Genomic DNA, 23327 nt, shown 5'->3' on the forward strand with positions numbered 1-23327 from the left:
AATTGGGGGTTATTTAAAATAAAGATTTGTGATCTGACAAACTGCCACTTGTCTGTACCCACAAACACAGTAAAAACTCTTTCAGCCCTTCGTCTCCAGGTGTGTCTGGCCTATTCAAGGTTTCCGGTTTCCAGAGCTGCCTCGGTTCATGTTACACTGCCTGAGAGAAGGGCGTGTGTCATCTTATGCCTTGTTGCATTCTGCCCGAAAAACAACAATCCTGAATTAAAATTTGACTTCTGCTTGCCTCATTATTAAAAGTCCTGACTGCTCAGAACCTCTAGGTCAAGTTTCAAACAATAAGACATGGAATTCTTTGGGCAAAGTGAATAAAAGCTACCAGACAACACAGGGCAATGCTTAAAGGTCTTAACAACACAAGGAATTCAAAACTCTGTAACAGGAGACTGATAAATTAGAATGTTTTACAGATTTAGGATTAATGATTCTTATGATCATTTCAGTTGATAATTGGTATCCACTGAGCACCAATTGTTTTTGCAGCCCTTATCAGATGCTGTCTGTATGAAGCAGGCATGGGCTTATGAAATGCCATTCCTGTTTATCTGCTGTGGCCAGTGCCCTCATATTTCCTGTTTTTCCATGCATAGTCTTTCATTCAAAATGTAAATACATAGCACTGTGTGACTCAAATGGCGACTTAAAACCTTTATGAGGTGACTAAAATTAAGACCAACTTGCATTCCCACTTATTAGGCCCTGTAAAAGAAATGCATATTTAACACTACAAATCTATATCTGTCTGTAAGACTAAATAATTATGAAATATTTCAGACACAAAAACCCTACAGAACCTAAAATATAAACGATATTCACACAGCTTTATTTCCCATGTTTGCCAGTCTGCCATATTTGGTTCCTATTTTTATTTTTAAAGAGAGCATCATGATATACTTTTCTCTCTTTCCCTCCTTAGTCAACCCTTACTCTATCCTGCTCATGGATGTTTTTACATTTTCACAACTTAGTATTTGTTTGTAAAATGTGCACATAGGATATCCTTTATAGATGTTCACAATTTGCTTTGTCATTCTACATTGTTAGGATCTATGTATATTCATGTGAGTAAGCCATGCCATTCATTTGACCTACTGTTGAAATTCCATTGCATGTTATAAGATGAACCTATGTAAACTGGGGTCCCTTTTGGACCCCAGGCCCAAACTCCTGGGCTTCCACATGTCGGGTCCGGCCACTCACTCTAACACGCCAAATAAAGAGACATGGTGAAGAACAGGGAAAGGAGATTTATTCCACAGCTGGGGACACATCACGGGAAGAGGCAAAGTAAGCACTTCAGTGCGTCTTCAGCGTATGGACGTGGGCTTCAGATTTAAATAGACAAAGATTAGGAAAATAGTTCAACTGTCCCAGCCACAGGTATGCTCCAGTAGATCTGTGGGGGTCTGGTTGACCATTATCTCAGTACTTGTTCTTTTAGGGTTCCAGAGAAGTTGTTATCACTGTCATCACTTAAGGGGAGCTATCTGGTTCCCAAGACATGATTACTCCTGCTCCAGGGTGCAGCTTCATCATTATGGGTAATTGTCCTCATTTTAGGGGTGGTCTGTCCTACAAGGCTCTCTTGTTCCTTAGGGGTAGTTTCAGTTTCTTGTCATAAAGATGTTATCGACCATTCCTGTCCTTCCTTGATTCCAAGGTTGCTGCAGGGAAGAACAGCTCAGAGTAAAAGAACAACAAGTACAAAATGGAGATGGAGATGCCAGGCTTTCTTTCTGTTTTTAGTTCATTTGTGGGCTCAAGTAAGGAGTTGGTGCTTTTTGGCAAAAGCAGGTTAAGCACCTCTTACAATACTACTGTTCATATATCCATTTCCCTTTTGGTTAATTTTGGTATCCATTAGATGAGAGATGCCAAGGCGATTAGCCAAGCATGCCTCTGGGTATGTCCATTATAAGGAGGGAAGACCTGCCCTAAATGTGGAGGTACCATCCCACAGGTGGGAGCCCAGATGGAATAAAAGGGGACAAAGGAGGAAGCCAGCTAACATATTCCTCTACTGCTTCCTGGCTGCCATGCTGTGAGCTTCTGGGTTCTGGCAGGCCATCCCTGCCATGATGGACTGAACTCTGAGAGACCATGTTGAGCCACAATAAGTCTTTCCTCCCTTACATTGTTTATGTCAGGTATGTTGTTATGACATACACAGTGTCGTCATCACTATGACAACATAGCGATGGAAAACTTCAAACACAGGGGGGCATTTAGGTTGCATGTAATAGTTTGCTTTGATGCACAATGCTAAGAAGAATGAACCATCCACTCCCCAGGTCCAATTAGCTCCAATTGCAAAATAATTTACCTTACACCTGCTTAGCATGTGTTAAATCCTGAGTCAAATTCCAGTACCACCAGAAAAAAAAACCCCAAACACACCAAAACCCTTTAAACCTGGCCACTTATCTCCACCCCACAACCACCTCCATCCAAGCAGACGTGTATCGTAAATCTCCCAGTACCCTTCAGTCTACAGTCCACAGTCTGTTAGGTGAGGTTAGCCCTTTTCTTTCATCACAGTCCTTCATGGTCTTCCCATTATACCTGGAATTAATGCAGAACTCTTCCCAAAGCCAGGAAGCCTCCCTAAAGATCTCCCTTCTCTCCCTCTCTTGCTCTTCCCTTCCTAGCCCACAGTAGGGACTCCCTGCTGTGCTATGGAACGTTTGAATCAGTTGCCACTCTGCCTGAAACCAGTATTTTCTTCTTCCTGTGGCTTACTCCCTGACTTTGTTCAGATACCTGATCAGATATCATTTCCTTACAGCTTTCCTGCTTTCTCTTAGGTGCAAACTTTTTTTTTTTTGGTGGGGCTGGGGCTTGAAATCAGGGCTTCATGCTTGTGCTCTACCACTTGAGCCACACCTCAAGTGCTTCTTTTATTTAAATTAGTTATCTAACTTGTCTACATGAGTACCTCTTTCCTAGTTCCTTACCTTACTGCTATTTTTCACTTTGCTTTTACTTTTCTCAGAAGTTATAACACCTGAAACTATCTTTATTTCGGCTCCTCCAACTCTCTGCACTTTGTATTTCCAGTACTCAGAACAGTGCCAGGTGTACTAGTCCTTCAACAGTTCATGACTGAATGAAAAATATAAGACATCAGTAGAACCTGGTTATGTTATCCATGTTCTCTGGGTTAGTACCCTTGAAGATGAAGCCCAGAAGCACAGCACATAAGTGAAAGTTTCAGGAAATGATACGCATACTTTGTATTCCACTTCACTGAAAAAGAAAAACAGCAGCACAAAAAGATAAATACTGCAGTTCTACTTATAAGAGATATTAGAAATAGTCAAATTCCTAGAATCAGAGTGCTTGGCAGGAGCTGGAGGGATAGAGAGGTGGGAAGGTCTGCTATTCAACACTTATCCATAGTCAACAATACTGCATGGAATACTTCCAAATTCCTTAAGAGGGGACATCTTATGGTAAATGTTTTCACCAACCACAATAAAATAAATTTACAACGACACACACACACACACACACACACACACACACACACACACGATAGAAGAAAATATGCTAGCTGCAAACCCTGAACAGATTTCATAACAATAGGTTTGAACATGCAGTGTTAAAAATCCATCCTCCGTTATAGATCTTGCAGTAGTTTTGCTGGGTTTTACTAATTAGTCCTGAATTGCTTTCTTTCTTTTTTTTTTTTTTTTTGGTGGCATGGGTTTTGAACTCGGGACCTCACACTTGCTAGGCAGGCATTCCTCAAGCTCCTGAATTGCTTTCTAATGTAAACAATTTACACTATTAACATTTTTTGTTATTGTGGGAATTACTCCTATTCTTATCAACACTTGGTCTACCTAGGTTTTTAAGTTTTGTTAGTCCGAGCAAACCTTGTTTTAATTTGCATTTTCAAGCTTACTCAAAAGACTATTACTCTTTGTAAAATAAACAAAAACACCCAGAGATCTTCTCCTTAAAAAACAACAACAAAAAAATCATGTAAAACAATTTTGTACTGCCCAGAAGGACTAAGAATTTTCTTGTCTGTACCTTTCCAGGCAAGGTGACTTAATCTTCCTGTCCCTCTTTCTTGTGACTGGCAATTACAGATGCTCATACATTCAGCTTTAGTGGCTCAAAACTGTTCCTAAGGAGATTGCACTACAAATACTTTTAGTTCATCATTCACTTAGCTGTTTATTCATCCAGCAAATATTTATTGAGGGTCCTGCTACTACCAGTAATTTCATAGACAGACCAATAGTCTCTCTTCCTAGCGCCTACCTTAGGGATCCTGAGTTCTTTGTCTCTTGCACGGTGGTGGAGTGACCACTGGGCTGCAGAAAAACTGCAACACTCCTTCCAACCAACCCACTGTTCTCCTGCATTCTTACGAGTTTTTAAAGTCAATGAATCCCGAAGAACGCCTGTGTCCACATCTGCTTTCTCCACTGTTAAGGAATTATTACCCAGAGAAAAGTTTTGAAATCGGGTTTTAAGGTGAATGTTTTCACTTCATGCTCTTGGTTTTAAGTGTAAGATTATAACCAAGGTCTCGAAGCAACCAATTTCTTGTTTTTTTTTAAGCAAATTTTTTGCTCTTTACAACAAAGCATCACATCTTATGACATTCTCATGCCAGGTTTGCTTAGTAAGGTGGTGAAAAAAATTTCTTCCTTCATTTTAACTGGGGCAATTCCAAATTCTCGCCAAGTCACGTTCGTAACAGTCCGCATCTTCTGTCTCCTACAGAGACTCTCTAAAGATCTTCTTATCCTACAGATTGTTTCCCCTAAACTGCACTGGCTGTTTTCCACTTAAAAATCACAAGCCTTAGATAAAACAAGTCGACTTCTCGTGCTTTCTGAAGAGATCAGGATTTGGCTCATTTTATTACTTCAGATAATGGGGCGACTCCAGATAAGAGGTATTACACCCAGGGACGGCAAATCGGCGATTAAAGGGTGGTGCACGTGCTGGATTCTTGGACATTTATCTAGTTTTTAAAATAACGTAAATCGCAGACAACAACAAAGTGCTAAGCGCGGCTCTCCACCCCCATTATCTCCGCTTCTCCTCCCCAGCCCCGACTCCATGCAAATCAGCCTACCAGCCCTGGGGCAATACGAACCACTTTCGCGCCACTCGCCCAGGACCGCATAGCTACATAGAGAGGTCCTCGCAGTCCCCAAAGCGCCGCTTTTTTAAAAGCGAATTTTGAGTGTCACTGAAGCTGTTCAGCAAGCTTAGAGGATCTGCAGGTCTGCTTTTTTTTGGGGGGACCCAAGCGGGTCCCGAGCGGGTTGGGCTGTTACTCAGCTTGCAGGACCTGTGGCCTAGCGCGGGAAAGCCGGCCGGAGCCCCGCCCCCCCCCCCCCCCCCGGGCCGGGTCTGTGCGCCCCGCCTGCCGGCCGCGCGGTTGCCGCTGCTCCTGGTTCGCGGGCCCGCGGCGCGCGCTCCTCGGCCTTCCCCTCTCCGAGCGCCGGCTGTCAGCATGGAGGCTCGCCGCGTGCGGGTGAGGGCTGGGCGGGCGAACCCGAGAGCCGGGCGCAGTGGGCGCTGCATGCGGGAGGGCGGACGGGCGGGCGAGCGGGCTAGTGCCAACTCCCTCCGATTCCCTAGTCGAATGCGGCTTATCAACTGGTGGCCGTCCTGGGCGTCGTCCGTGTGGGCAAGTCGCAGATTTGTGCGTCCAGGGTAACTCAGGGACGTTCCCGTGGGCGTGCGCACTTGGCGTGCGGGTGGATGGAGGTGTGAGCTGCTTTGTAGGATGGTGCGGAGCCCGACGCACGTGCGCCCTAGACGCACGTGCGCGCCAGAGCCCTGGGGACTAGCGGTCCCCCATTGTGTCCCGCCGCCGGGTCCCAGCCTCGCGGCTCCCTGGAGTGCGCCCCGCAACCCTGCAGCTCTGTAGCGCATGCAGCTCCAGGCGGGTGCGTGTCTTTCCACCCGCGCGGCGGGGCAGACGTGGGACGCGCGCACCTTTGCGCTGGCCGGCTTAGCCCCTGCGGCCCTGGGGTTTTTTTGCGGGGGGCGTGGGGCAGGGAGTTGCTTTGTTGCCCATGCTGACCTTGCATCCAATTGTAGCCTAGTTTGGCCTTGAACTCCCTGCCCTCAGCCTCCCGAGTGCTTGGGAATTGCACCACGCCTGGCTCCCTGCTGCACTGGTAACTTCTTGAGAGTCTGCGGATTTGAAGTTTAAGGTCTTGGCACATTTTCTTGAAAGTTGGGATTTGCACCTTGGGAGAGTGTTTTTAAGTCGCAGGCGTTGATTATGTGCATTTGAAGCCTCTGGCACATGACCCCAGCTTGCAGGACCTGTGTTCAAAACTACTCGATCCCCCCATCCCAAACCCCCCTCTTAGCTGCTAGTTCTCCTGACTGGAACGTTACTTTTTTTGCTCTAACGGAAGGCAAAATGTCCAGCCCAGTGGTGGGTAGGAGAGTGGGGGTTGGGTGGGAAGGAAGAGGGTATGCGCTTAAAATAGGTTAAAAAAGAAGATGAGAGAGGCGTGTTTTCAAAGTCCGGTCCCCGCCCTGGTGGGACTGGGCGTTGAAACGGACACGCCTGTTGAAATTTGGGAATCCGTGTCACCTGAGCTTCATTTTATTCGTTTGTTAAACGAGAATAACGATAGCACCTTTGTACAGAGTTAAACATGATGGAAAAGGGTACTTAACATAACACCTAACAGAAACGGTACTAGTTACTGTGCCACCAAGGAAGTTCAGTCTGGTTTGATTTGCTGCTTTTTATGTCATTTTCTCTTGGCCTGTCCTGATTTGTTAAAGCTCAGCATGCGTTTCCCCATAACTTCCAGCAGAAGGCCTCCAACCCTGGACTGCTTGCAGCTAGATTGAGCAGTAAACAGCCATCATGAGAGGATTTTAGGAGACTGCACACTTATTAAAGCCTCCTTTCAGCTGCTTGCTTCTGCAATAGTATTTCACCTTTCTTGGATCTTGAATTTCCTCATCTGGGAAATGGTTCTTCTGAGATCCCTTTCAGGTCCTTATATTTATTGTATCCTACCCACATATGCATAACCTTTCTGTTCTGTATCTTCCTGTTACCACGTTTTCCTACCTTTCTAGAAGGACAAAAGACAAACTTCGGAGGTGATTGATGACTTGTACTTAGGAGCATAAGGAGGTTAGGCTGCTACTGTCTTGGACGTAATTTTTTGTTTGCAAGCAATAGATTGAAATGCAGACTGTTAGGTGAAGAAGAAAGTCATGTTCTGTCCACCTGATACCTTGCTTTTGGCCTCATTCTGTGAGATATGTAACAGAACTTGCCCTTTCAGAGTTTTCAGTGTTAGGACCCGCTGCTATTCCATGGTTCAAAGAAAGTTAAAAAATAGGACCTAATGGACCACTTAAGAAATCACATTAAATGTAAGAAATGGCAGACATTGCTATCCTTTTTATACAAGATAGACACCAGTTGCGTTTTCTGATGAACAGTACAGAGCTGTTAAGAGCTTGTGAATGAATGAACCATTTCAAATTGACACATAATTCCACCTATGAGAAGACCTTAACGAGGTCCTCTTGTCCTAAGAGAAGTTGATATCTATACATACATGGGGGGTGGTGTCGGGGTTTGAACTCATGGAGGGCCTTGCACCTGCTAGGCGCGGTGCCACTTTAGCTACGCTGCCAGCCTGTAAGTCAAGTTTTTTTTTCAGAAACAGTATCTTCTTCTGGAAATTGAACCCAGAACCTTATTAGGCAAACACTGCCACTGAGCTTTACCTCCAGCCCTAGAAGACTTACCTCTTAAAAAGAGCCTGTGAAAGAGCTGAATGAAGGCTGGGGTAATAAGAGTACTAAAATGGAATCAGGTATTCCACCTGGGTTTGGAGTGCTATTTGACCTTTAGCTTGGCTTCTTGTACCATATGTTTACTGAGTTGATACATTTGATTTGTAAGGACTTGTGCAAAATCACTATACGCCTCCCAATTGGAATGGAGTCTGCTTGGAAGCCTGCCATCTTGAAGCAGAGGTCCTGCCCAATTTTTGTAGTTTGGGAAATTAGCATCACAGTACAGAGCCCAAAGCGTACCTAAAAAGGCCTCATTAGCTTGATTTTGGCTGAGGGAGAAAAATTGCTCTGCCATTTTGTACTTTGGAAATTTCCTTTTACAAGTACAGTTCAATTAAAAAAAATAGGGTTGGATTTTTGGAGTTTAGCATTAAACTCCTGTGGAGCTCAGTATAACGCTAAGAGCTTAGGGGCTCCTAAGGTGGGAAGAGAAGTAGCTCTGCAGATGTTTTGAATAAATTGATAAATGTATTTAAAATATTCTCCAAAGGGATCCTTTCTTAGAATTTGACCTGTGTTGTTGGAGATTTTTTTTTTTTAGCACTTGAAAATCTTTTTTTTTCTCTGTAGGGCATAAGAAATGGACATACCTACTCTGCTGTTTAAATGTGCTAAACTAGAAAATGATGTCATTAGTTAGGTACTACAGGAAGCATCCACTTAATAGTATTACCATTTCCATTTGCAGCAAAAAAATCTCAGAGGAAAGAACTTACAGAAATTCAGATATATGAAGTTGATTTCCATGGAAACCTCGTCATCCTCTGATGACAGTTGTGACAGCTTTGCTTCTGATAATTTTGCAAACACGGTAAGTGCTTCCTGAGAATAAACAGAATTGAGTCTGCAGAGCTCAGAATGCCCCCGATGCTTTGTGCGTGATTAAAACCGCTTGCTTTTTGCCTACATTTCTATACAGCCGTTAGGAAAATAAGAGTATGCACTGTAATTTCATTTCACTTTTTGCTGTGGTTCTAGGTAGTAATTGTTGGAGGTAGATTAGCTACTTATTCTATCCTTTTGAAATGTCGCCTAACCTAACACGCCTGATGACTTGCCATAACAACTCAGAAATCATTTGTAAACCTCTGAACCATTTTTCTTTGTAACAAAAGCTATTCTCTTGTAGTGCACTTGTAAATGTGATTTGCTCTCTGCACGGTTTATGGAAAATTGGTTCTTGAAAAAGGAAAAAAAATGCACAACCACATTTATTTATTTATTTTACAGAAACCTAAATTCAGGTCAGATATCAGTGAAGAACTGGCAAATGTTTTTTATGAGGACTCTGATAATGAATCTTTCTGCGGCTTTTCAGAAAGTGAGGTGCACGATGTATTAGACCATTGTGGATTTTTACAGAAACCAAGGCCAGATGTCACTAACGAGCTGGCCAGTATTTTTCATGCCGACTCTGATGATGAATCGTTTTGCGGTTTCTCAGAGAGTGAGATACAAGATGGAAGGGTGAGTTTGAGAATTTCACCAATATCGAGAAGTAAGATACATTTAGAGGCAGGAGATACTTTGTTTTTTGTTTTTGAAAATATTTTTCTTAAGATTTTGATGTTAGTCATGCCAGAAAATTTTGTTGACCTTTTTAGAATAAAGAGTATTTTCTTTGTGTCTTTAAAAGCAGATTTTGCTACATGTAAGTTTTAAGCATTTTATAGGTTCTGAAAATCCTGAAAACATGTTACATAAAGTTGGCCAGCCTCCAGATTTCCATTCCCATAGAGATCTGTCCAATCACAGGAAGCACACGTGTCCTGTCGATTAGCTGCATTCACACTTAACGGCAGGTACCCAGCCCAGTTGCTGGCACACAGCAGGCCTTTGATAAGTGCCGGCTTACGTGGCTAGCTCTGTACCTGCATCTGAGAACCTCTGAGGGCTCCCAGGGAGTGGTAGATAGTGACACGGAGGGCCCTGCCTGCTTGTGTGTGCTTGCTCCCTGTTCTGCTTTCCTGTGCATGCTCTCTTCCCTTTTGGCCCCGTCACTCTGCTTAGGCCACCGCTGCTATGCCTTGCCCCCACTGCCTGAGCATACTGTGCATTTTCTTGTACCTACGACTCTCTCCAAAGGAGGCAGTGCATTCATCACAATTGGGTATGTGCTGTTCACCCACCATGGTCTAACCTGACCACTGTCTGTGGGACAGCACTTGAGCAATAGCGCTTGACCCAGGAGTGTTGTAGCACTAGTTGTACTGCGAAGACGTTCCTCCAAGTGCTGTTGCTCAAAATAGGTGCTTATTGGCATTTATTGCTGGAGCCAGTCTGCAAATCTAGAGGGGACCCGTTGTCACAGCCTGATAATAATTTCTGGGCATTCTCACTTCTTTGTAGATACAACTTGTGATTAATAAAGTACAACTTGTTGAAAAGTGTGAAGAATTCACCAAAATTTTCATTGTTCTGTATTCTCTCCATCCATGATCACTAGAAGTAAATGAAAAGAACTAAAAGCAGTTTAGTACTTTAAGAAATACTTGCTGGTGCTGGGGATTGAACCCAAGGCATCTCTCACCTGCTAAGCACATGATATACCACTGAACTACACCCCAGCCCATTGAAAAATTTTTGGATGTTTAAAATGGATCTTCCAGGGCTGGGGACATGGTTCAAGTAAGTGTGGACCACCTGCCTTGTGAGCTACAGGGCCTGAGTTCAAATTTCAGTACTGTCAAAGAGGGGAGAGGCGGAGCTTCTCTTTTGGGAATTCTGAGTAATAATTTTTTGGTTTTGGTGGTACTAGGATTTGCTTGGCAGGTACTCTACCACATGAGCCACGCCCCAGACCTTTTTTGTTTAGTTATATTTTGGATAAGATGTGACATTTTTTGAGAATGGCCTCTTCCAGAGTAGCTAAGTTTTTATAAGCTGAGCCCCTGTGCCCGGCCTCTTCTGTTTTTTGTTTTTTCTCAATTTTAGAGTGTTTTCATCAACCCAAAAAGAAACACTGCATGCATTCATAGCCACTCGCCCTTCTTTCCCAGCATCCCTCAGTTGATGAGTAGTTGTGTTGTTTATACTTTTTAGCCATTATAAATAACGTAGCTGTGCAAGGTTTTAAGTGTCCATATTCACTTGGGTGTACACCTCGGAGTGGAATAGCTTGGTCATGTGAGTGACTTTTTGAGGAACTCTCAGACTTCCAAAGTGGGCACACCATCTTACACTCCTGCCAGAGGCGTATGAGGGTCCCAGTGTCCCCAATTCTTAGAACATTTGTTATTTCCTGACTTTGCTTTAGCTCTATGGATGGGTATGAAGTCTTACCTCATTGTGATCCTGTCCTGATTTGCATTTGGATCCGCAGAAATTTTTTATTTTAAACTTAGGAAAAGTATTTTAGAGAGGTACCTAGACTAATCAGATTCATACAGACAGAAAATAGGACGGTGTCGGGCTGGGGGAAGGTGGAAGTGGGGGTGCTATTCAGTGGGTGTGGAGTCCACTTTGAGAAGGTAAAAACAAGGTGGATGAGGTGAATACCACAGAACCACAGACTTAATGGTTAAAGCTGGGAGTGGCAGAGTGGCTCAAGTGGTAGAGCGCCTGCCTAGCAAGCGTGAGGCCCTGAGTTCAAACCCCAGTGCCTACCCCCCTCCCCCCCCCCACAAAAGGATGTTAAAGTGGTAAATTTCACAAGTTTTAAAAAATGGAATTGAGACAGTTTAAAATAGTTTAATATTGCCATGAGCATTGAAACCACATTTATAAAGGAACACAGTCATTCCTTCAGGAATTATTTTTAAATACATAAAGATGTATTTTTAAAGAGATGGAAAAGGGGACAGGAGTTTTCACATTTTATAAGATGGTTCAGAACCACAGGCTTAGAGGCTGTGAAAGTGGTTCACTCAGATGGTGTCCCAGACAGGCTGCATGGAGTCACACTGCACTCAGATTGCAGTATTTATTTGCAAGTCTTGATTTGGTTACCCAGGGCTGTCAAAGTTCTGTTGAAATTGATTTGCCAAACTGTCTTTTATTCAAAAGGAATTTTGTAGTCGCACTGGCTCAGCTTGTTTGCCAATCACCAAGTCCTTAACAACTCAATTGCTCTGATTAACTAGAGGCGGCAGTCTGACCGGGTAGGCTGCAGAACCCGCAGCCAGTGCCTACACTCGGGACCTCTCAGGGTAGCGATGAAGTTCCCAGCACGAAATACCAGGGGGGCAGCCAGCAAAAAAGCAGCACCCCCCCAACCCTCCAAGAACTCAGCCATGGATTCCAATTCTGACTCAGAAGATGAAAGTGGTATGAACTTTCTGGAGAAAAGGGCTTTAAATATAAAGCAGAACAAAGCAATGGTAGGTATTTAAATGTGCTAGAACTCTTTACCAGCTATCCTGCAAGCAGCTTGTTATTGACATCTGTTTTCTTAGAATTATTTCCATGTAGCTGTGAGGTTTTCATGGTGTGTGTTTCCAGGGACTGGGGGGGTAGCTCAGTGGATTAGCGCCTGCTTAGCATGTGCGAGGTCCTGGTTTGATCTTTCAGCACTGCCCTTCCTCCAAAAAAAATATTTTTTTCCCTAAACTAACTTTGCTTTTTAAAATCTGTTAAAAAGACTTGGATAAGCGTAGGGGGGAGTTCAGAAACTCTTTCACTGTGTCGTCAGCTTATTAAATATAAAGCCTGGAGATGTGCTAGCATTGTTTCCACAAGTTAGTTGCTCATTTTCAGCAGTTATTTTAAACCAATAATTTCTGTTTAATTTCTTCCCTTTATAAAAGCTTGCAAAACTCATGTCAGAACTAGAAAGCTTCCCTGGCTCGTTCCCTGGAAGATGCTCCCTTCCTGGGCCCAGATCAGTAAGTGTCTGCTTGTTTGTATGGTATTGTTTTGGGAAACTCAAGGGCAGATTTCTGTGAGATTTTAAGATGAGTTCCTCATTTGTGTGGTCTTTTTGGGGGTCAGAGGGAAGCTAGAGGAAGCCTCCAGACATTTCTAAATGATCTTCCTCCCATCTGGGGCAGGTTGGCCCACTGAAGTCCTGTTTTTGTTTTACCAGCACACTTCCCCTACATGGTAGATGCACAATAGGTCCTTTGTTTTTGGCGGTCCTGAGGTTTGAACCAGCTCAGGGCCTTGTGCTTGGTAAGCAAGTGCTCTACCACTTGCCACCCCCTAGACCTTTTGCTTTTAGTTTGTTTTTCAGATAGGGCCTCACATTTTTGCCTGGGTTGGCCTTGAACCGTGGACCTCCTGCCTCTGCCTCCTAAGTAGCTGGAAATATAGGTGCGTGCCACCATGCCTGGCTACAATAGATGCTTTTAGAGTCTGAGAATGAGGAAAAAGAAGGCAAACACAATTTCTGTACCAGGTCATGGCATGGTGAAGGTTGTACATGTGCTTGTATTCTGAGGGACCAAGGGGTTCAACAGAGGAAGATTTGGTGTGTCTGCTATGATACAAAAGACAGCCTGTGTACCCTAACTTTCGTGAGGAAGAAGGGTGGAAACCAGCAAGGAAGGGAAGAAGGAACCTAATGTTCTTTTGTGCAATACTGAAACAACTTATGTGTTCTAGAAAATTTTTTTGGCACAGATCAGGTTTTCCAAAGTGCTCCTTCTCTTTGTTATGTAATAAATGGATTCCATCCTGTGTGTTTTGTTCAGAAATCAAAGACACCTTCAAGGCGTTCATTCCCAGGTGCTGCTTCCAGGAGGAACCCTGAAAGGAGAGCCCGACCTCTCACCAGGTCAAGGTCCCGGGTTCTGGGGTCCCTGGGCGCTTTACCTGCAGAGGAGGAAGAGGAGGAGGAAGACGATAAGTATGCACTGGTGAGAAAGAGGAAAGTCATGGACAGCTACATGAACGTGAGTTGTTTTTCATCTTCTATAGGTCCAGAATCCTGCACGCACAGCTTCAATGCCAAATGGTCTGTCTTAAACCTGTAGCTCAAACCATTCATGTTGTGTAAACTTACTTGGTTTTGTTGCTGGGCAGGAGTCAGGTTTTCAGTTTTGCTGAATTGCAGGAAGTGTCTCCATAGGGTAATCCAGTCATCCTTACAATAAATTTAGGACTTGTCCCCTCTGTCTCCATAAGCAAGAGAGATTTCCAGGTTGAATTTTCTGTGAAGAAACTATAAATCAAGTGTCTAACACAGCTTGGGAAAGCAAGTGACTCTGTTGCACGCTTCTTGTTAAACAGGATGATGATATGCCCAGAAGTCGTCGCCATGGATCTATGGCCCTTCCACATATAATTCGGCCGGTGGAAGAAATCACAGAGGAAGAGTTGGAGAACATCTGCAGTAACTCTCGAGAGAAGATCTATAACCGTTCACTGGTGAGGGCCCCTAAGTCGTGGCGGGAAGTGTCAACAGTGGTGAGAGGACGGGCTGAGTGCTTCCAGTGTTGCACGGGTCTGGCGCCTGGCGTGTGTGTCTGCGTGTTTTCCCATACAAGGAAAGAAGACTTTTGCAGTAGCCCTCTGTCACTTGAGTTACCTGCATAGGAGTCTTCAGTAGTGTGAAGTCTTTTTTCTTAACGTGGAAATTGATTCATTCAACATGTACTTATTCTCTATCTATTATATGTGGATGGCTAAAGACAGAAATGGACTTGGGGCAGAATTTGTGGACAAGGACATTGTTTAGACATCTCTATGGAAAGCAGTAGGGTTTTTTGTTTAATCTGTTTTTGTTTTCTCATGTGCTTTTTCTTTAAAGGGATCTACTTGTCATCAGTGCCGCCAGAAAACTATTGATACCAAAACAAACTGCAGAAACCCGGACTGCTGGGGTGTTCGAGGCCAGTTCTGTGGTCCCTGCCTTCGAAACCGTTATGGTGAAGAGGTCAAGGATGCTCTGCTGGATCCAGTAGGTTCCTTGAAGCACGATGGGGTTGGTCCTAGAGATCCTAAGCTGATGAGGCCAGAAGGGCACTGAGGAAGGACTGTTCAGAGGTGCTTTTTTCAGCGGGGGTTGATTAATCCAGTGTTAGCGTGGCACAGGTTTGAGTCTCTGAGGACTCAGACCCACTGTTAGGGGTTGATTGTTTCTCCCTGGTAGTTGCTATGTGACTTTCTCTCCCAGATTTCCTAAGGAAACAGTAGGTGTGACTAGTGCCTACTAATCAGTTTATGGTTTCTTTATTTGAAAAAAGGAATAGGCAAACTGGTGATATGCATCCCCCACCTTAAAGGCTAAAAAGGAGTAGATAAGTAGGGAAGTGAGGCTGAGTTTCATGCTGTTTTTCACCTTTGCCTTCAGAACTGGCATTGCCCACCTTGTCGAGGGATCTGCAACTGCAGTTTCTGCCGCCAGCGAGATGGGCGGTGCGCCACTGGAGTCTTGGTATATCTGGCCAAGTATCACGGCTTTGGGAACGTGCATGCCTACTTAAAAAGGTGAGGTGGCTGTTTTTCTTTCTCTCACACCTGACTCTTACATTTATTTATGTGTCTTAATGAAAAGATGATAGAAATCAGAACTGTGGGTGTCTGAGTGTGGAGGTAGTGACTGGAAACATGGTGTCTTCACCTGGGTGGTAGTAGCAGTGGGCATGTATGGAAAACTCAGGTTGGACACTTAAGGTGTGTGCACTTGACCATGTGTACATGGCAGCTTAATTAAAAGCATTCTTTAGAAGATGAGTTTGACTTTCTAAAGAGAGTTCTTGGTTGAAAACTATCTTGATATATTTCCTTTTCTCTTTCAGTCTAAAGCAGGAATTTGAAATGCAAGCGTAGTGCTGGGAAGATTCACTGCCTGCCTTCCACCGCTCAGATTCTCTTGTAAAGTTTTGATTTTGTCCTTCATAGAAACCTGAGTTAAGAATCTTGATGATCAATCTTTTTCATTTTTGGGGGGTTGTACTGGGGTTTGAACTCTGGGCTTTAAGCTTGCCAAGCAGGGGCTCTACTCCTTGACCACTCCTCTAGCCCTATCAGTCTGTTTTATAGGAAACTCAAATCAGGTTGCTCTCAATCTCATTAGACTTGCACTTGTTTTTGAAATATGACGGAAGGCATATTGCTAGTAACACTTGGCCGTTCAGTAGCTTCTTCTCTGCTTCCTCTGGCCCCACCACTTAGCCTTCCTATTTGTACTGGTCCTTTCCCACTGCTTAGTTTCCGAATTGTTGAATGAGTTTCATGAACGCATATTGGATTTAATTAGTGTTGAAATAGTCCTGGAATATACCCATAAGAACCCAAGCACTTAGAAGCACAGTAGTAATGTTAACTAACTGTTCTATTGAATTCCAGAGAACAGCGCTCAAAATTTGGTTCCACAAGTTCACCCTAGTTGACTTAAACAGAATCAAGTCACAGAAGTCTTAAAATCATGTGAAAAAGCTAAGTATTGCTTTGAATGCCTCCCATGAGATCATGCTGTGGGTTTTTTGTTTTGTTTTGTTTTGGTGGAACTGGGGTTTGAACTCAGGGCTTCATGCTTGCAAAGCAGGCATTCTACCACTTAAGCTGCACCTCCAGTCTCTTTTGCTGTGATTATTTCGGAGATGGGGGTCTCACGAACTATTTGTCTGGACTGACTTTGAACCAAACTGCCATCCTCCCAATTTCAGCCTTCTCAAGTAGCTACGATTACAGGCATGAGCCACCATCACTCAGCTCAGGCTGTGTTTTATTCTTGGCATACAAGTTGTCAAAATTGAAGCACTGCTGATTTCTTCCACCTTGAGTTTAGGTGGCACATCAAGTTACACAGTCACCCAGAGGTTTGTGGGCAACATTGGACCCTGTTAACTTAAAATTACTGTATAAAATACATTCTGAGAAAATGAGGGTGGTGGCACTCAGGAATAGGCCGATTTGAATTACTGGTGTAAAACTTACAACTTTGATATTAATAAGTAGTCTATGATTCTTGGCTGTTTCCTGAAGAAATTACCCGTGGGGTTGCTATGTAGAGGTTTATGTTTAGGTTTTAAGCCACTTTTTAACAGAAGTGCCTTTGGAGATGGATAATGTTGAACCATTGTGCATCTCCCTCAGTTCAGTTTCTGGGCAGAATTTGTGGGATATCCTCCCCTCCCTTTTTATCTTAGTCACATTGCTTGGCTGAAGATGGGGTTCTTGAGTGTTTGTGTGTCCAATTTTCTTGCATGTGTAGCCTTTTGCTGGCCCACTCAGTGTTTGAAGATTTATTGACCTCGAATTACTAAGTGTAAATATATAGCTTTTGGTCTGCAATGCTTTTATACAAAGTTTTTATTTTAATAATAAAACATTTTGTTCTACTTGTCTGCTTTGTTTTTGAATATTTAATCTTACTGGACTTAATCTAAATTTTTTTTCTTGTATTTGAAAAGCCATTCTGCCTTTTCCACAAGTTTCCCTTCTGATGCCAGTTTCTGGAGGTCTGATGGTATGACTAGTAGTTGTCAGGAAATGAAGTAAGGCAGAGCTCAGCCTGTGCTCGTGAAATTTCACAACGTTTTCTTTCCCTTTATCACTTGTAGACTCAAGGCCTACAGTGATTTCGCAATACTTGGCTGCTTTTATCAACCATTCAAATGTTTCCTAAATATATGCTGTGCCTTGAGGCCCATTCCAAGCCTGAGAACTAGACACAAAAGGTACAGCCCTCCAGAGGCCGAAGTTAGTTTAGGCTGATAGCAAGACCTTGTCTCAGATAAAGCTCTTACAAACCCAATTCTTGACCAGGGATTGACAGCTACAGCCTTCAAGACAGATCCTAGAGCAAGCCTATGTTCCGTTCTTGTTTTTACCTTTATTTATTTATTTATTTTTCACTACTGAGAATTGAACTTGTACTTGCTAGGCAAGTGCTCTTACCACTTGATCCAGTCCCCACCCAGTTCTTGTTTTTAGTTTGTTTTCCAGATTGGCCTTTCGCTCACTACTGGGACTGGCCTCAAACTGTGATCCTGCTACCTCCACATCTGAAGTAGCTGGGATTTTGGGCATGTAAGGCCACCATGCCTAGCCCATTTTACCTTTCTCTTGGTGGCACTGGGGTTGGAACTTGGGCCATTGGCTTACTACTAGGCTCCTGTTCTTCCGCTTGGGACACACCTCCAAGTCCTTTTTGCTTTAGGTCATTTGTTAGTCTCACTTTTTGTCCTGAGACTACAACCCTCCTATGTGAACTCCCTCCCACAAAGCTGGGATTACAGGCCAGAAGTAGGTCTCACTGGGCTGGCTGACCTGTAACTTCTATCCTTCTCTTCCCTACTTCCTGAGTAACTGGGATTACAGACATGACCCACCACACCTGGCTATTTTTACATTTTAAATTTTTTGGAGGAAAAAAAAAAAAAGCATGTGACAGTATGGCAACATGGACCACAAAACAAAAGTATTTACAACGTGGCACTTTACAGAGAAAGTTTGCTGTGTAACTGAGTAGCCCTGTTTATACACACTGAACTTGGGAGAGGATGAAGATGAAGTCATACAACTGGTATACTATGGATCAAAAAAAAAAAATCATGTTTTTGGTTTCATGAACTCTTGAGACCTTGTGAACAAGTTTTAACTATTAGATATGTAATGAGAAAGCTTTGAGTTAGTATAAATGAATGCTTATTTGGAATTTTTGTGTGTTCAGGAGGGGATTGTGATTCCAGGGCTTTGTACAAGTGAGGCACTTACTCTTCTATTGAGCTACACCCCAACCTGCTATTTAGAAAACTTGATGCTTATAGAACTAATGTGGTTTTCCTTAAAAGTAACTGACTGAAACAGTTGGTTGTGATATCTTATCTTTAAAGGATTTAGTCTGCTGAAGGAACTAAAATGAAAAATTGAATGAAGGGAAGAAAACATTTTTTCTCATTGGGCATTGAGTTTATGTTTTTTTTTTTTTTTTAAATGGGCTTTTTTTTTTTGCGGTGCTTGGGCTTGAACTCAGGGCCTACACCTTGAGCTACTCCAGCAGTCCTATTTTTGTGAAGGATGTTTTTGAGATAGGGTTGTGTGAACTATTTGCCTGGGCTGTCTTCGAACCTTGATCCTCCTGATCTCTGCCTCCTGAGTAACTAGGCATGAGCCACCAGTGTCTGGCTTGAAATGGGTTCTTGCTGTGTTGCTTACCCTCAACTCCAGGGAGAAGGCTTTGTCTTTTATTTTCTTGAAACTAAGCTTCCCTTAGGAGGGGTGGTGAGTTAGGTTCTGTTGAGGAGAAGAGGGTTGGTGGGGTGCTGGGTCAAGCCTAGATGAGAAGAATGCCAGTTAGGGTCTGAGGACTTGGAGAGGCAGGAGGGGTTGAAGGTAAAGGAGTGTGCAGGTGGGAAACCAGGTGCTGGGAGAACCAGCATAAGACTTGGAAACCCATGAGGCTGCTGACTGCAGGCTTGAAAGTCCTGGAAGAATGAATTCCTTAGAGATGGATAAGATTGGGGAAGGAGGAAAAGCTGGAGGCAACAACTGGTAGGAGCTTTATGGACTGAGGAGTGTGCACTGAGTTTGGAGTGGCTGTAGGGAGGCAGAAATCTTTGGCAATGTGAAGAGTGAGGTCCTGATGGAGAGAAAGTGATGTGTTCTAGGGTCAGGCTTTAATCCTGTGTAATTCCAAGGTGACTTGCCAGAGGGAAAGAGCAAGGAGACACTGGAGACACCAAAAGCAAAAGGCTAAACATTTTGCTATTTTGCTTTTTATTCATTCTCCTTTGATTTTTGTTTTTGCAGAGCTGGGAGCAGGAGATTGAACCTATGCCTCCTGTGTGCCAGGCAAGTGTTGACCCCTGCTACCTCCACAGCCCCTCTTGCATTTTGCTTTGTATGGTGGCATTTATATTCTGTACAACTTCTGCACTAAGAAGAGCTGGTCCTGATGACAGTTAATAGCCTTTTCTGGTTTCTCATAAGATAAAGGTGTTCCAGGCTCACCTTACTTGTTTTCTGCCCCAAACTTGGAATGAGGTACTTCTCCAAAGTGCTTTGTTTTCAAAACCTATCCTTCCCATGTATAATATAGCTGTATACTTGTGTACATGCACAGCACACATCATCTATCTGTTTCTATACTAGTATGTTTATTAATAACAAGAGTTTGCTATATGCACATATTTCAGAATTATAATGCCAATATTCTTACTAAAAAGATTCATGTTATTGCTGAAAACACTTTTTTTTTGGTCTTTAGTATAAACCCTAAATATAGTCAGTGTTTTAAAATCATTTCAAACAGCTTTTTATGTGGTTAAGCCAACTTGAGACATGATTAGATTTTTTTATTTGCTTTTGCTTTTAAGGATTTAATTCTTAAAAATTAGGATTTAATTTTGCCTTATAATGATATAAAACATCTAAAGCAATTACATATTTCTAAGTCAAGTCTATAAAATTAGGTGTTTTCAGAGAAGTCAAGATCACATTCCTGGCCCTTCTACACTGAGCATTCTCTTTCTCTGTGAGTAACCACTTAAAAAACTTTTATACTTTGATTTTTAAAAATCTGAGCAAATATGTCTATATTTTTTAAGCCTCTTGACTTGCAGATAAATGGTAGTATGCTACTTAACCACATACTTTTGTGCCTTTTTCATTTAATAAATGTATGGGAGAAATAAGCATAATAAATTTTGTTATACAAAAAATATTGCAAAAAGATTCTTAACTGTACATTGAACATAGACTTAAGTTCGAAGTTCCAGAGAAACAGATAGTGTGGAGATTGCTTTTAACCTCCTTGGCCACCGAGGACAGACTGAGAGCTTACACTAGGGAGGGCAAGCTTTCCTCACACTTAGGACGCCAGCCACATTAATGGGAATCTGTACTTTAGCTTTCTCTTTTTTATTTTGTTACTCATACTTTAATAGACTGATTCTCAAGTTTGTCTTCTAAATTGAATACCTGTAAATGTCTTTGACTTTTAGTGACCCTCAGTGTGGCTTCTAGAAAAGTAATAAGCACTGCTGGGGCTTGCCTGAGGTTCTAAGACATGGCCAATTTGAGTATCTTTCCTAGAATTGAGAGAGGAAAAATATGTAAATAAAATTCCTTATGCAAATGCATTTTGCAACTCTCATTGCCAGCCAAATTCTTATAAATCATGATAAACAGATGCTACTGAACTAAATGACTAAGTAAAATTATGGAGATAGATTCTATTTATCTTGTTTTTCAGTGTTGGGGAGGTAAAAAAAGATATTAACTAAATTTTGTCTGTCTGCAGGATGATCAGGGCAAACACAGAACTATTAGCTGATTTCAGCAGGTGAGGCTTGAGCTCTAAGGAACTGGACAGCTGCCCCTAGCGAGGCACAGTTCTTACTGCTGCAGCCCAGTTTGCTTTCAGAGAAGTGGGCTTGGGAATCAATCTAGTGTCAAGCTTGCAGTTCTCTGTTATTTATTTATTTTTTTGATGGTACTGGAATTTGAACTCAGGACTTCACACTTGCAGGCAGGGCAGGTGTTTGACCACCTGAGCCATACCTCCAGTTCCTGTTTAGTTTCTGTTACTTTTTTCCCTTCACTTTTTAAAATATGGAAGTAAAATTTGCATAACATGAAATCATTATCTTTTTATTCATTTCAAAATATACAATTTGGTGGTTTTCAGTACATTTGCAATACTGTGCAACCATCACAGCTATGTAACTGAGGCCATTCTCACCAACCTACATCTTCCCTGTTCTCATTGAAAACTCCTATTCCCTCTCCCCAGCCACAGCAACCCACCTGCTTTCTGTCTCCATGAATTTGCCTGTTCTGGATGTTTGGAAACATATGTGTCTGGCTTTCACCTAGCACAGTGATTTCAAGGTTCATGTTGTAGTGTATGTCAGTACTTCATTTCCTATTTATGGCCAAATAATATTCCATTGTGTGCATATATCATGATTGGGATGTCCATTAATTGGTGGATATTTTGTTTGTTTTCACCTTTTGGCAGTCTGCTAAGAATGTTTGTTTGAATACCTGATTTCATTTCCCTTTGATAATACCAAAGAGTAGACTTGTAGGTCATATAGCAGTTAAGGATCTGCTAGACTGTCTTTTTCACAGGCTTGTGTTCATTGATGCATAGAAGTTTAATTTGCTTTTTTCTTATTTTTATTTTTTATTATTCATTTATTCACATGTGCATACATTGTTTGGGCCATTTCTACCCCTGCCCCCCCCCCCGCCACCCCTTGCTTCCAGGCAGAACCTGTTCTGCTCTTATCTCTAATTTTGTTGAAGAGAAAACATAATAAGAAAGACAAAGCATTTTTACTAGTTAAGATAAGGATAGCTATACAGAGAGATTCCTAACATAGCTTCCATGTACTAATATGTTACATCCCAAGTTGATTCATCTCTAACTGATCTTTACACTGGTTCCTGATCTCCTTCTCATGTTAACCTCTGTCACCTTAAGGTTTCTGTATTAGTTCCTCTGCAGTGGGGACATCAAATACTTTCATGTTTTGGGTTTCTTACCTATCCCAATACCTCCCATACTTGCTCTCCCCTTATCATGTGACCCACGTCCAACCACACTGCTGCATTTGCCCTAGATCTAAAGTCCGCATATGAGGGAGAACATACGATTTTTGGTCTTCTGAGCGTGGCTAACCTCACTCAGGATGTTCTCCAGTTCCATCCATTTACTTGCAAATGATAAGATTTCATTCTTCTTCACGGCTCAGTAAAATTCCATTGTGTATAGATACCACATTTTCTTAATCCATTCGTCAGTAGTGGGGCATCTTGGCTGTTTCCATAACTTGGCTATTGTGAGTAGTGCTGCAATAAACATGGGTGTGCAAGTGCCTCTGGAGTAACCTGTGTCACATTCCTTTGGGTATATCCCCTAGAGTGGTATTGCTGGATCATATGGCAGGTCTATGTTTAGGATTTTTATGAAGCCTCCAAATTTTTTTTCAGACTGGTTGCACCAGCTTGCATTCCCACCAGCAGTGTACGAGGGTTCCTTTTTCCCCACATCCTTGCCAACACATTGTTGGTGGTATTTTTGGTGATGGCTATTCTAACAGGGGTTAGGTGGAATCTTAGTGTGGTTTTGATTTGCATTTCCTTTATGGCTAGAGATGGTGAGCATTTTTTCATGTGTTTTTTGGCCATTTGAATTTCTTCTTTTGAAAAAGTTCTGTTTAGTTCAGTTGCCCATTTCTTAATTGGTTCATTGACTTTGGGAGAGTTTAGTTTTTTGAGCTCCCTGTATATTCTGGTTATCAGTCCTTTGATGTATAGCTGGCAAATATTTTCTCCCACTCTGTGGGTAGTCTCTTCAGTTTAGAGACCATTTCTTTTGTTGTGCAGAAGGTTTTTAATTTTATGAAGTCTCATTTGTCCATTCTTTCTTTTAGTTGCTGAGCTGCTGGGGTTCTATTAGGAAGTCCTTGCCTATACCTATTAATTCTGGAGTGTTTCCTGCTCCTTCCTGTACCAACTTCAGAGTTTCGGGTCTGATATTAAGAACCTTGATCCATTCTGAGTTGATATTAGTACAGGGTGATAAACATGGATCTAGTTTCAGTTTTTTGCAGACGGATAACTACTTTTCCCAACCCCATTTGTTGAGGGGT

The 23327-nt window shown here is 42.5% G+C and overlaps 1 protein-coding gene across 3 annotated transcripts; it reads left to right on the forward strand.

Annotated features, from left to right (window-relative positions):
* The first annotated feature begins 5404 nt into the window (after nucleotides 1-5404).
* Cdca7 (cell division cycle associated 7) lies at nucleotides 5405-17063 on the forward strand. Of its 3 annotated transcripts, XM_074071122.1 has the most exons (11): nucleotides 5405-5524; nucleotides 8528-8650; nucleotides 9070-9306; nucleotides 11922-12158; nucleotides 12585-12662; nucleotides 13470-13670; nucleotides 14008-14145; nucleotides 14528-14677; nucleotides 15071-15207; nucleotides 15519-15594; nucleotides 16069-17063. In XM_074071122.1, the coding sequence occupies exons 1-10, from the start codon at nucleotides 5504-5506 to the stop codon at nucleotides 15547-15549; spliced, it is 1353 nt and encodes a 450-aa protein (XP_073927223.1). In that variant the 5' UTR covers nucleotides 5405-5503; the 3' UTR covers nucleotides 15550-15594; nucleotides 16069-17063. The 3 variants fall into 3 exon arrangements, with proteins under 3 accessions (XP_073927223.1, XP_020043556.2, XP_020043558.2); XM_020187967.2 differs by having other exon boundaries at nucleotides 15519-17063; XM_020187969.2 differs by lacking the exon at nucleotides 9070-9306 and having other exon boundaries at nucleotides 15519-17063.
* The last annotated feature ends 6264 nt before the right edge of the window (nucleotides 17064-23327 follow it).

Source organism: Castor canadensis, chromosome 4, assembly GCF_047511655.1.
Source record: "Castor canadensis chromosome 4, mCasCan1.hap1v2, whole genome shotgun sequence".
In the NCBI taxonomy this organism is placed as follows: domain Eukaryota; kingdom Metazoa; phylum Chordata; class Mammalia; order Rodentia; family Castoridae; genus Castor; species Castor canadensis.

Coding starts and splice junctions, on each gene's coding strand:
- Cdca7 (XM_020187967.2), top strand. CDS start 5,504: ATGGAGGCTCGCCGCGTGCGG. Junction 12,663..13,469: donor CCCTTCCTGGGCCCAGATCA/GTAAGTGTCTGC, acceptor TGTTTTGTTCAG/AAATCAAAGACACCTTCAAG. Junction 13,671..14,007: donor TCATGGACAGCTACATGAAC/GTGAGTTGTTTT, acceptor CTTGTTAAACAG/GATGATGATATGCCCAGAAG.